General features: G+C 38.6%; 1 protein-coding gene across 1 annotated transcript in view; it reads left to right on the top strand.

The window, feature by feature from the left end:
• Positions 1–13,701, top strand: part of ASCC3 (activating signal cointegrator 1 complex subunit 3) — a 4,485,173-nt gene that overhangs the window by 3,590,409 nt on the left and 881,063 nt on the right. Inside the window, exons 29-30 of the mRNA XM_044069284.1 lie at positions 9,369–9,506; positions 9,607–9,727. Of these exons, the coding sequence (XP_043925219.1) occupies positions 9,369–9,506; positions 9,607–9,727 (259 nt within the window). The remainder of the gene's footprint in view (positions 1–9,368; positions 9,507–9,606; positions 9,728–13,701) is intronic.

Below are 13,701 nucleotides of genomic sequence, written 5' to 3' on the forward strand. Positions count from 1 at the left end.
TTACTGAAGATCAGGACAGAGCAGCCAAAAGTGATTCTGATAGCTCCGGACTGGCCCAGACAGCACTGGTACACACTGTTAAGGAGCATGTCACGCACAAAACCGTGGCCTCTACCACAATGGCCACTTCTTCTGACACAGCACAATTACAAAACTCTGCACTCCAACCTGAAAACCTTGCAGCTGACAGCCTGGAGAATACCTTGACTCCTCACCAGGATAAGCTATCTAAGACAGTGAAGGACATCATCATGGAAGCTCGTCGGCCTTCCACAAGAAAGGCATATTCAGCAAAATGGAAAAGATTTCACTTGGAACACCACAAAGGGCCTAGATGCGACAGTGATGAACATGGCACATATCCTGGAATACTTGGCAGAAATGCTCCACAATGGCCTTTCTTACTCTTCCATAAAAATTCATGCTTCAGCAATTTCAGCAGAATACAATACTGATCCACCTGTCTTCTCTCATCCACTCCTAAGGCAGTTTCTAAGGGGAATTAAAAACATCAATCCTCCAAGGAAACCACCAGTGCCTACATGGGACCTTAACTTCATGTTGGAAAAATTAACTCTACCTCACTTTGAACCAGCAGCATCTTCAGAACTACAGATGTCCTTCAAGGATGCATCTGCAGTCATAACATATGGGTTGTCCTGCCTCAGGCAGCCCTTCGATCGGCCGGATTCCAAAGTCTGGGTCTGGCCTCGGCTGATGTCGCACTTCACCCAACGTCATAGCTTCTGGGGTATAAAGGCATCAGCCGACGCCATTTTCCTCAGTCTTTCTTGCCGCGCGGTGCCCGAAGCAGAAGCTGTTCGCAAGTGCCGGTCGGTCAGATCCAGAGATTTCAGCTACCGAAGACTTCTAAAAAAGCTAAGTACCCCGTTGGTTACTCTTTCTTGCCTCAGCCAATGTCAGACAAAGTAAATAATTGTTTAACTTGTGGGAAACAAATACCTCATAAGGATTTCCACTCTTACTGCCTTCCTTGCTTAGGCCCAGACCACGACGTATCAGCTTGTTTAGCCTGTGCTTCCTTCAACCGACGGACACTTAGACGTCGGTCGGAGTTTGCAGAAGAGTTTTTTGGTCCTGCTTTTGCATATAAAATGCCGTCGGAGACTCCGACTACACATTTAGCCAAAAAACGGAAGGAAAAGGACCGACACTCGCGGCCCGAGAAAAACTGACCAGCTATTTGTAGCATATGCTGCTGGTGTACAAGGAAAAGCAATTTCCAAACAGACAATTTCCAAATGGATAGGGAATTGCATTTGATTCTGTTACTCTTTTCATGGCAAAGCTGTGCCAGCTAACATCATACCTCATTCCACCAGAGCCACAGCCACCACCACAGCCTTCTTAAGAGGGGTGGCTACCAAGGACATTTTAGAAGCTGCTACATGGAGCTCAGTGCATACATTTTCCAAGCATTACAACTTACCCTTATATTCCAGATCCAGAGCAGGCTTTGCTATGGCAGTCCTGCAGGGCATTTTAGCTACACCATCCTTTTCTTAGATCCTACCACCCCCAGCTTGGCTATGGTATTCTACCCATATGTAAGGACTGCAGATGCATCCTTGAAGGACATAGTACAGTTTTGTACCTACCATAAATGTAGATGTCCGATAGGTATGCATCTGCAGTCAGGTTTACCCTCCCTCCTTCCCCTCTGTGGTATTTCCTGGGTACTTATCCCTCTTATAGCTAGCTGGGGTTATCTATTATGGTGTATTTGTTTTATATGACTGTGCATGTTTGGAATTTTTTGCACCTCTCCAAATTTAGCCTTCCTTAGAGGGCACCTGGCATCTGGGGCAAGAAAAACTGAGGAAGATGGCGTCGGCTGATGCTTTTATACCCCAGGCGCTCTGACGTCGGAGAGAGGGCAACATCAGCCGACGCTGGACCCAGACTTTGGAATCCGGCCGACCGAAGGGCTGCCTGAGGCAGGACAACCCATATGTGATGACTGCAGATGCATACCTATCGGACATCTACATTTATGGTAGGTACAAAACTGTACTTTCTGTCTGTACTTAACCACTTCTTAATCATTCCAAAATTCAAAATGCTAGCACCTGAGATCCTTTTTTCCCTTCATTCTTCCAAACACCCTTTTGGCCACCTTGAACCTCAAGAATGCTTACTTCCATATTGTAATCCATCCTCTTCACAGGAAGTTTTATTACCTGTGCCATTTGACTTGCATTTTTAGTTTACTGATTTGCATTTTGGGCTTTCCACTGCTCCAAGAGTATTTACAAAGTGCATAGTCCCCAAAAATATAATTATGTAGGCTCCAGGTTATCCGCATTTAGCCTTATCTGGACATTATTTCTGATTCAACTACTTATCACAAAATTCTTAAGGACTTACAGTTCACAATCAATTTATTTTAAAATCTGGGGTTCACTTTGAATTTCAACAAGTCCAGTCTTTTCCTTCATATTCGTGGGTATTTCCTAATTTGCCACCTAGGATCTTTTCTGATGGTAGCTTTTCTTTCAGACAAGATGATATTCTTACCAGACTACTTTTGATTGCTGACAAATGTCTGACCTCAGCAGTAGAGATTCTAAGAACCCTGGGTTGATGTGGCATTCCCCATTCAGATGATACATTTTTCTAGACTATACTTGAAGAAAATCCAGTAGTAGCTAAAGTTAATATGGGTTGAACACTGTCATCTTTTGACTTTCTCCATTCAAGTCTTGTTGTTTGTGACGAAAGTTACATCTGTGGATCACAAGAATTAATCCTGTGTCCAGGAGTTCCATTTCATATTACCTCCTCTTCAGAGTGTCTCAGCAGATGAATCAGACACAGCCTGGGGGCTTGCTCAGAGGGTTTCAAAGTGCAAGGACTTTGGTCTAAAAAGAGCAAAATTAGCATATAATCATAAAAGAGGTGAAAGCATTTGTTCTGGCTCTCCAGTCCTTCTGTCAGCTTAGGTTGCAGAAACTCTCCAGATTGTGACAGACAAGCACAACTGTTATGTAATATATCAACAAACCGGGCTGGTTCGAAATGTTATCCCTGTGAAGGCTTGCAGTGTTGGTTTGGGACATTGCTATTCATCACAACCTCTTTTTCAAAGCAGTGTACATTCCTTCAGAACAGACCAACTTGGCAGATCACATGAGCAGATCAAGGGTAGACCTCCTTGAATGGATAATGATGTGGGAAGTCTTCCTGCAGATTATCCCCTATTGTAGATTTCCACATTCATTTCAAAATATGTTACTCCTGGATACCTGAAAGGAAGCACTGGCAAAATATGCCTCCTTCCCCATCACTTGAAAAAGGAATTTACTGTATGCTTTTTTTCCCCTTTCCTCTTGCACAAAAGGTTTTCCTAAAAAGTCAGGACAAACCCAGAATTCTGGTGGTGCCCTCCCCACACCCCCAACACTTTTGTTCAAGACAATAACCGATCAATACCGGCACTGCATACACTTGCTCACACAGCAAAAGAGCTCTGTCATCCACCTCATCCTGAAGACATTCATCCGTATGGTCTGGATGGAAAACTTTTGATTCCGTTTAAGCATTAGTGCTCTGACATGCTACAGGTCATAAAGTAAGTAAAAAAAAACTTCTACTAGAAATTTGTATATGTCAAAATCACAGATTATCTATTTGGTGCCATAAGAGATGTTGGGATCCTTATTAGTTAGACATACCTTTTATCCTCTAATACCTGTGTGATCTGTTTAACTTAGGCCAACACACACCTCCATTAAAGTGTATCTGCCAGTCATCTGAGCCTGTCTTCCTTTAGGTCTACTCCTTTCTTCATGTTTGAAAAGCAAGCAATTCCTAATAGATGCCCTACACCTCAGACCACCCAGAAAATTCCTCTTCCTTGGGACCTGAATTATGTTCTTGAGAAATTGGCTCTACATTTTGAGCCAGCTGCTACAGCATCTGTAAAGTTTTGAATATGGAAGCCTGTTCTCCTTGTTGCTCTAACCTCTGTTAAAAGAGTTCCTGAATAAAACATCAGTGACTGTCCCTCCTTTTGTAGTTTTCCATAAAGATAGAGTTTCCCTTAAAACTGATTTATCATTTATACATAAAGTGGTCACATAAATGTCTCTGAAACTATCTTTTTATCTTCCTGCATTTTTCCTTTTGCTCAAAACAATTCTGAATAGATTCTACACTTGTCTGATGTACACAGACAATTTATATTTTATCTGCACTAGACAGAGGAAGTTAAAAAATATGATTAGTTACACATCTCCTTTGATGGTAAGAAGCAAGGTCTGCCAGTGTTCAAACTATTTCCAAGTGTCCCTTGCCATTTTGTTTTGGTATTCATTTCATGGTAAATCTATCTCTCAGGTGTGAAGTATCAAAGCTCATTCTCTAATATATGTGGTATCTTCTAGGGTGTTTTTCATAGGCGTAAGCTCCAAGTATTTTAAACAATGTTAAAACTGATGTTTTTTTCCAGGTCCAGAACTAGTTTTGACAGAACCATTTTTGGAGGGTTGCTATCTAGTTCAGTGTCTCTTTCTCCCTCCCACTCTGCATAAAAGGATTTTGCAATCATCCCATTGGTCAGCATCATTGCAACAGTGATCTAATTATGAACATAGTACAGTTGTGTATGAATTTACCATAGCAGTAGATGTTCAAATAGATCACTATTGCAGTATATGCACCCTTCTCCAGCTTCTCTTTCTTCTTTCTTTTTGGCAATGGTGGTATCCCTACTTGCCTACCATTTCTCCCTCTTTTCCATGTATATCACGAGTTCTTTTTGTACTTAGCCAGAGTAACCTTATAGGGCATGAAAGCTCTGAGCATTTTGTGCTTGTATATTCCTTGTGTACCAGCACACAGCCCTTATGTCAAGATCTAAGATCGGATGGATGACATGCAAGGAAGGAGCATATGAGCTTTGACGTATTGGCCAGATGTATCCTTGGCAGTATGCATCCCACTGGTCTGCATTACAACAATAGTGATCTTTTCAAACATCTACTACAGTAGTAAATTCTTAGACAGCTGTGCTATCCTCATTATTCTGGACTGTCATCTTCTCCTACCCTGCATCTTGCCTGGTTCTAGACAACATAGCTGTTGATTCATTTAGGGTTTCCTTTCAGGTTTCCAAAGGCCTTTTAGGTAACAGGAAAGACTTTACCAAACTGATATACTTTGCCAGAAGGAAATAATTTGCCATTTGGATAGGACTGAAAGAGATAAATCCATTTTTCTGTAATGCAGATGTTGTTTTTGTTATTTGCTTTTTCCTTCTGATGAAGGTGTTCAGTTTTCAATTATGAAAGTACATATAGCAGCTGTTGTGGACTTTTACAATCCTGTGATGGGTAAATTTTGATTCAGGTTTTTCCTGGACTGACTTTGTCCTAGAGATATTGATATTTTCCATTGAAGTCCAGGTTCACATGATTTTAGTGTTGCAGTACTGTTTCAGGTTGTAGCCCCTTGTCAGAAAGATCTCAGAATGATGAGCCTTGTGGTCTGAAAAAAAGCTGTTGTAGCTTTCAGAAGAACAAGCTGTCTTTTTAACCAATTTCTAAATTCTTTATGTAATGAGATAGAGACACTGGCATTTTTACTCTTGCACCTGTGCCTTCAAGGGTTTGAATTCCACCACTGGTACCTGTCAATATATAAAAGTCAGTTGGCCTTAAGGGTGTAGTGTAAATGTGCACTGCTGCCTAAGGTAATGGCCAGCACCTACCACATACAAATGAACTTCACACTGTATAGCCACAGATCACTTTAATAATCACGGTCTCCAAATGATTTCACCCACATCAGACTGAATCCAATGCCATACCAACAAAAATCAAAACTTTGACCACAATTATTATGCATACATGCACTGTCAGTATTTCGTAGAACTGAGGGAAATAAAAGCCCTCCGTATGAAGCTTATGGTATGCTGTCACCAGTTAGTCAAAACAAGAATGCACCTTACTGTTTGCTCTTCAAATAAGCTAACCTTCAAATATTCAAGTAGTAGTGATTATCTCTGAGCAATTATCCTTCCTGTGGCAGACATCAAGCAGCTGCAGGTTCCAGTAAAATGCAAAAGTGCTTGGTGAGTAAAACATATAACCAAGAAAGCACGTCAGCAATAGCTTTCCCAATAAATACAAGCCGAACTGTAGTATAAAATTTTATTATTGAGCGCTTTCATCTCAACAGAGACTTCAGAATAATAAAAGCATTAAATTGCAGTACTTGTAGTCAAACAAATTAATCATTCAATTTGACGACATCACTTCCTATATAGGTTAATTTGTTTCAAACTCTATGCTAAAATTCTCTTATAGCGATACCAAAAAATGTGAAATAAAAAATGCATCTCCTTTACATGATTCTGTAGTTTATACAGTGTCCATCAAAGCTGCACAGTTACAAATTTAAAATCAATTTCTTGCAATTTAGTTGATCGCATATTTAAAATAGGCCCCAATGAAAGTTGACCAGTAGGTCCTGGGAGAGTCCCAGTATCCAGTGTTAGTTCCCAGACTAACTCATGGTATTCTAGCTGCATTTCCCACTGGCCACCCTTAGGGTTAAATTCAACTTGTTCTATAACCCAAAACAAAAATGTACCTGTTTTACAAGTTTTTTAAATGCCTATAAAGAGCATTAGACTCAACCTGTTTTGTTATATTGTAATAATGTTCATGTATCCTAGTTTTTAATGTTCATTCTGTCTTTCCTATGTACAAACAATAAGCAAGGTACACTATCCCTTTAGAAAAACAATCAAAATGTCCATTTGATATGGACTTTTACCATATGGAGGTCTAAATCATCACAATAAATGAAATAATATGGCACATAGAAAAACTGACTTTATATTAAATGATAATTATTCATAAGGTGTTATTGCTAAGAGTTTTTTGGTATCACTATAAGAGAATTTTAACACTGAGTTTGAAACAAATTAACCTATATAGGTAGTGATGTTATCAAATTGATTATAGAGCATATATAAAGTATTGTGATGTGATGCTTTTGTTATTCTGATGAAGTCTCTGTTGAGACAAAAGTGCTCAATAATGCAATTTTTATACTAGAGTTTGGCTTGTGTTTATTGAAAAAGCTATTTCCGAGGTGCTTTCTTGGTTATTTGTTACTATTACACTTTGGTTCCTACTACCTGATTTGTGTTTCGTTAGTGAGTAAAACATCACAAGCATTCACAGTTAGATAATGAAATTATTTGAAATAAATAAGATAAATACATTAAAGTGTCTTCTTTTCAAACAAATACAGACAGTACAAAACTTACACAAGGAACTGAAAATAAAACTCACGGATGGTGTTTTGAAGAAAATCTAGCATCTGTGCTAGAAACTATCTGCTTCTGGATAAAGATGTACCTTGACCTTATTTTTGGCTTTGAAGACTAAAATGGAATATTCAGATTCCTTACAGGCAGTATAATACAGTTTGAGCTCTGTCGGCAAAAGATATCCTCCAGCCGGCAAATCAGTAACTCCTGCAGCCTTTGAATCAACAGTCATTCATTCTGTTTATACATCCTGAACAGGATTTCCTGTGGCTTTAATTTGGGTTTTAGAAGATGCCCATTTTCTTTTTACAGTTAATTCATCATGGGGTGGGAGTCTACACATGCTGTTATCTAGGAAAGGCATCATGTGATCTAGCCAGACTCTTCAAGCAACACATTTGTGGTGCAAATTTTAATTTAATTTTTAAAATTAAATGCATTTTTACAGTTGCAAAATCAGTTGTACATAATTTCGTATAGTTCTTTCTCATATTACATTTTACTGAAAAAGCAAGTGAAATCTAGTTTACTTTTATTGGTTAAATAGTGCATTTTTTATTTTATGTAACTAATTCATGGTTCATGCATTCTTTTTGCAGCTTCTGTTACTTCTATCAATTTAATTATCGTTTAAGTACTTTTTAAGTTGATACAGCTAGTTCACTTTTTGTGCATTTCCCTTTTGGAAAAAAAAAAAAAAAAACAGTTAACATTTCCCAGTTTATTGCATTTCACTTTCCCCTTCCTGGAGTGCTTCCCGTTCGTATTAAACCAAACTGCTGTCTACTTATTTTTACTTCTGGACTAATACAGATGATGGTCTGCTAGTCAAGTTTTGGTTCAAAAAATCAGAAAGTGCTTTAGGGAATCAACTTGATTTGCTATCAGTGAGAACATTCAGACCATTTAGCTCAGTCTTGCTAATAAACTACATTTTTATATAAATCTTGTTCAGCTTTGTCACCTTTGTGTTGCTTCAGATATATATGCGTATTATTTTTTTTATTTCGGATCTGTCGATTCTGTACTTCCTTTTGTTTAGTAAGGCTTTTTTCCCAACTGTTTTTTAGTACTTGAGTTTCTTTCTACTTTGATAAGCCCTATAATTATTTTTTCTCTTAATTTATTATTCCACAGCAGCATGCCCTCCAATCACTAAGAACCTTTTTAACTAAAATAACTTACTGCACATGTTTTTAGTCTTACAAAGTGTAATTACAAGAATGCCAGCTGGATGTGCTATACTTTCTGCAGCCTGTAAGTAGCAGTTCAGCAATGGTGGGTGAGATTAGAACAGCTACTTTGTGAGTCAACATACCTTTGCATCTGTTAAAAAAAGATAATTCCTCTTGTTATTACTAATTTTGAAATAAAGTTACAGAAAAATCATTCTTGTAATGTAAAGGCAGTCTGTGAAAAGAATCCATTATTTCCATTGTCTCATATGTTAGTGCTTTACTAAGTTCTTTGTTTTTTTTTCCCCTACATTCCCGGGGACTCCTAAAATGTTAAGCTAGACCTGAAAGTAGGTATTTACACACACACACTCACACACACAGATTTTATGTACATACATGCCTCTGTCTGTCTGTGTATGTGACAATTTTGAGTTTTTGGATGTCTACTTGAGATTATAACTGTCCATTTGAAATTTTTGTATGCTTCCTGGTTATGCTGAAAATAGACCAAATACAGCTGTATAGGTCATCTGAGTTGTATAAATCAAAGTAATGTCAATATTGTAAACCTGTAGTGTAATTATTCTGTTTGGTCTGGAATATTGTAATACCCAAAGCAAATGTATGAGAGAGAGAAATGTTTAAGCATAATGCGTCTTCTCTCTTTATGTGTTTGAGTTCATGTTACATTTCATCTGTTTTATCCCTTGGTTTTTGGAGCTTTTCTGCCTTTATTTTTTTTTCTGCTTTTGCTATTTGTGACTATTATTGCTTATTGAAATAATGGTGGTAATTCCCTTATTATACTTTCCTAAGTCCATATGTACGTTTAAAAGTAAATTAATTTTACCAAATGATAAAATTAATTCCTCTGTTTTACTTTGAAGATGAATGCTGTTATTTCTACAGTAAGAGATTCAAATTTGAAGTTGACCTTGGCATTTGGAATAGGCTTGCACCATGCTGGACTTCATGAAAGGGATAGAAAAACAGTTGAAGAGCTTTTTGTCAATTGCAAGATTCAGGTAAGCCTTTTTACATCAGGCTTTTGGATTGCAAGTTGTTGACCAGATACCCATTAGGAATATATCTCATGAGTCTGCAATTTCTTATATTGTGCATTAGGTTCTTATTGCCACAAGTACATTGGCTTGGGGAGTGAACTTTCCAGCTCATCTGGTGATCGTTAAAGGGACAGAGTTTTATGATGGAAAAACACGTCGCTATGTTGATTACCCTATTACAGGTAATTTTTATAATTTTTCATGGTTTGACTTTAATTTCTTTTACTGTTCCTTTTTGCTTATTTTTCCTCCTTGTTGTTTAAACTTGCATTTAGAAAATAAGTCTTATGAGCTGGATAGGTTTATAGGTTCTTACTGAGCATGTGGCGGAGACTATAGAGAAGCTCAGCCACATCATCCAGTACTGATGGGAGAATGGTGACGCCCCTGCTCCGAGTAGATTTTGCCACACGTATCCAAAGTGCGACCTTGTGATTATCCATCGAGTCATCCAGACTGGTTCTAAAGGATGTTAAGGAAATATTCTGCCTGGTATGAAAGGACATCCTGTTCAACAAATACAGAATATGTTGAAGTAGGTACGTGTCTGATATCGCTTATGTAAGAGCGCAAGTATAAGTATCGAGATCATGTGTTTTATTTACCACCAATTCTAACTAGTTGAAAGACCAGAAAGAGCACTGGGTCACCCATAGCAAAGAAAGCTAAGCAGAGATCACATTTCAGGAGTATATAAGGCAAGGCTTTTAATCTATCAGAGTAGATCTTTATGGTGAGGAATCATTGAGTTTTGCTGAACTGGTTTGGGTGCTTAGAGGAGGTCCATCCCAAAGGGGGCATTGTATTCAGTGATGGGCATAATAAGGGAGGAGTAAAGTATGACTATATCTTCTTTGAACCTTTAAGGATACCAGGGTGGAAGGATTTTCTAGCCAACACATAGATATAGTGGTTTAAGTGAGAGCCTTTCTTCTACAAAGATACCCAAGACCCTGATGACTGTGTTAGATTTAAGTGGAAGTAATGTCAGATTTATCAAGGGAACCTAAACTGAATTTCTTGGCAATGAGGGTAAGCCCATGATTAGCACAACAAGCATTTGTTCGATCTAGCCCTGCTGGAGGATGTGAGAACCAAAATGGGATATTTGATAACTGTCCCCAGTTTGCAATCTTGTACCCTAGTCCACCAATATTGCTTTTCATGCCAAAGAAGTATGTACCAAAGAGAAGGAGGCCCAAGAAAGACCTATGTTAGACACTGCTAGTAACACTTTTCTGACTAGAGCACCCCCCCCCCCAATCTTAACAGGATAAGTTATTCCAGATAGCCAGTTACTTGTCCAGTAGACTGTGAATGTTAATGCTGAACTGGGAGACCTTGTCACTAATGTTAGCTTGGAGAATAGTGTCAAAAGACTTTACAGGGTCCAGGAAGGCAGTGTTGCCTGGATACTTATCAGTGGCTTCATTAACCCTTGTAAGTAAGGCAGCCAGGTTGAGCAGGTATGCTCTACCTTTTACAAAGCCAAAGTGGTGTGGATGAAAGGATATAAGGTCACCTATGTCGTTTATCGTTTTGGCTGTAATACATTCCATAGCCTTACAAATAATACCAGTGAGACTAATGGATGTGTACTTCCCAAGGTCATATACGCTAAGACATGTGGCTATGTGGTCCACAACATTTATTCCATTATTAAAAGGTATATTTTAAATGTAATGAAGCACTGCTTAAAGTACAGTGGTCAAACTTTGGGAGAGATGGATTATTTAACTTTGAAGATAATGTTTATAACACATTTTAACGTATGTAAAACAAATTAAATATTATTTGCTTTTGTTTATAAGTGCAATATATTGTGTCTTTTACTGTCATTTATCCATATACCTATTTAATATTGTTTCACCATAAGTTTTTTTCCACATTTTTAGCCCCCTGATGGCAAAATGACCATCAGCTGCTACAGGTCCCTGTCTTTCAAACTCTTACCCACCCTTGTAGACAAACTGGTTTAACCCCTAGACTTATGCTGCCAGCTTTGGACTATAGCTGATGGGAACCACTGTCTCCTGATAAAGCATCATCCATTCCTTCAGTGGTTACTTTTCTGTTGTGCCCCATTATTTCCTAAGGGTTTGTATGCAACAGTGATATATCTTGGTTGTATGCATGTTCACACTGGTCTACTTTGGAAGCTCGAAGTTTCAAAACATCAAACTTCATATGTCCGAGACCATAAGACTGAAGTTTTGAAACTTCAAACTGTTTAAATGGAGATCGTATAGCGTGGCACAGGAGATTTACTGTTCTCTTCACTGTAGTGTGATCTCGGAGTTGGTATATTTAATTAGCGGGGGGGGGGGGCTTGCTCCCTGTATAAATGTAAAAAAAAAATTTTTTTGTTTTTATCTTTTTTATTGAAGTTTCAAACTTTCAAAACTTCAATCTCTCAACCATATGAAGTTCGAAGTTTTGAAACTTCGAGGTTCCAAAGTAGACCCGTTCCCACATATGATGTGCTATGACACCTACCCCTCTTAAGTATATTGGTATGTTAGGCACCATACCACACTCCATACTGCACTAGAGAATATTGCAATGCCAGAGAAACACCTTTCCCTAGCCTCCCAACCTGAGGTGGGAGAGCTGACCATTGGCCAACCATCCAGGTTCCGTCGTTTCTGATCAACCCTGGGTTATCAGCTTCATGGGTGAATGACCTGCTTCTGCATCAGTGATCAAGGTAGAAGGTTATTTACATTTCAGTTTGAGTAAAGTCTCTTGTACTGAGTACACATTATGTATATTAACTCTCAGACTCTGGGACTGTCTTCCCTCAGTCCTCCATGATATTATGGAAGAAATTCAGAGAAAAAGTACAGACCTTACTTAGAAAAAGAGCCACATGCCACGTCGGTGCTTTAACCACCCGCCTGCAACATAAACTTACAAAACATAAGTCTGCTACATTAGTACTCTTAAAAATAACAAAGATTTCTTGACATCTTCCTTCACAAAAGTTAATGCCATGCCATTTGATGCCCCCATGGTCTTTAGAAGCGTATATAGTATTATTCTCTGCAATTATATTCATGTGTTTTTCTAATTCTTTGTACCCCCTTATGGAAACCTATAGTCTGTAAATCCAGTGGTTTGTACTTTTTTCTATTTTCATGTCACTGTAATGCCTGGATTATACATCTAACAAGACATTCACATTACATTCCCAGTGTACTGATTTCTAGTACATATGGTAAAGACATCCCTGCTTTGAATTACAAGAGCATTTTGCTGTAATGTTAGAAAAAGAAAACCTCAACCTACTTACTCTGTCCATCGTAGTCATGTATTATTGGAGATGCAGAAATGTTCACTCTCAGTTCTTCTAATGTAAGGTACTGAGACAGTTACTGAGATGGTTTTGGTGCCCTTATTGAGATGAAGAAAGTTGTACTAATTTCACCACCTTCATGTTTTCTTTCTGCTTCTCTGATTACCATTTTAAGGAAGTGTTCACATGCTGTAGCATAGGATATTATTATATGGAAGTGGATGTCCTTTCCCCAAGTGAAGCCTCTTGATGATACGGGCAGATATCCATTCTGCCTAAGTCATTAAACTCTAGAAACAAGGAAGGCTTTTTTTTCTTTGACTTTCACCTCACCAGTCTTTAACCACCCAGCCTTTCCCAGCATCACTAACTATTTATTCCCGTAGCTCTGGCTTAGCAGCCCATATCACCCTGTGTGTGTGTGTGTGTGTGTGCGTGTGTGTGCATGCGTGCGTGCGTGCGTGGGGGGGTCTTCTGTTTACATTCGGAGTACTTTATCAGTAATCCTTTTTTTGCCAGATGTTGCTGGATGAAATTCAGTTGTTGAGAGTCCATTGACAACCTTCCCTTTTATCATATTAGCCCATTTGTTTCCCATTTCTTCTTAACATACTAGCTGTATGTATGTTAGAGCTGGGTGTCTCTCTCCCAGTGCAGATTTCTTATCATTACCTTTTTAACTAGGCATTAGGAATAAGATTCCAATGCTTGAGGGCTGTCATCCATAGCTGGCTTGGATTTTTCTTTACACACCTATCCCAAACTTTCATTTATCAACAAGTGATGTACAGTGCCAGCTATATTAGAGTTGCACAGCAGTTTGCTTCCCCACTGCCATGTTCTTCCCAGACTGGAGCACAG

The sequence above is a fragment of the Protopterus annectens genome, chromosome 1.part0 (assembly GCF_019279795.1).
Source record: "Protopterus annectens isolate FY-2018-M chromosome 1.part0, PAN1.0, whole genome shotgun sequence".
In the NCBI taxonomy this organism is placed as follows: Eukaryota; Metazoa; Chordata; order Ceratodontiformes; family Protopteridae; genus Protopterus; species Protopterus annectens.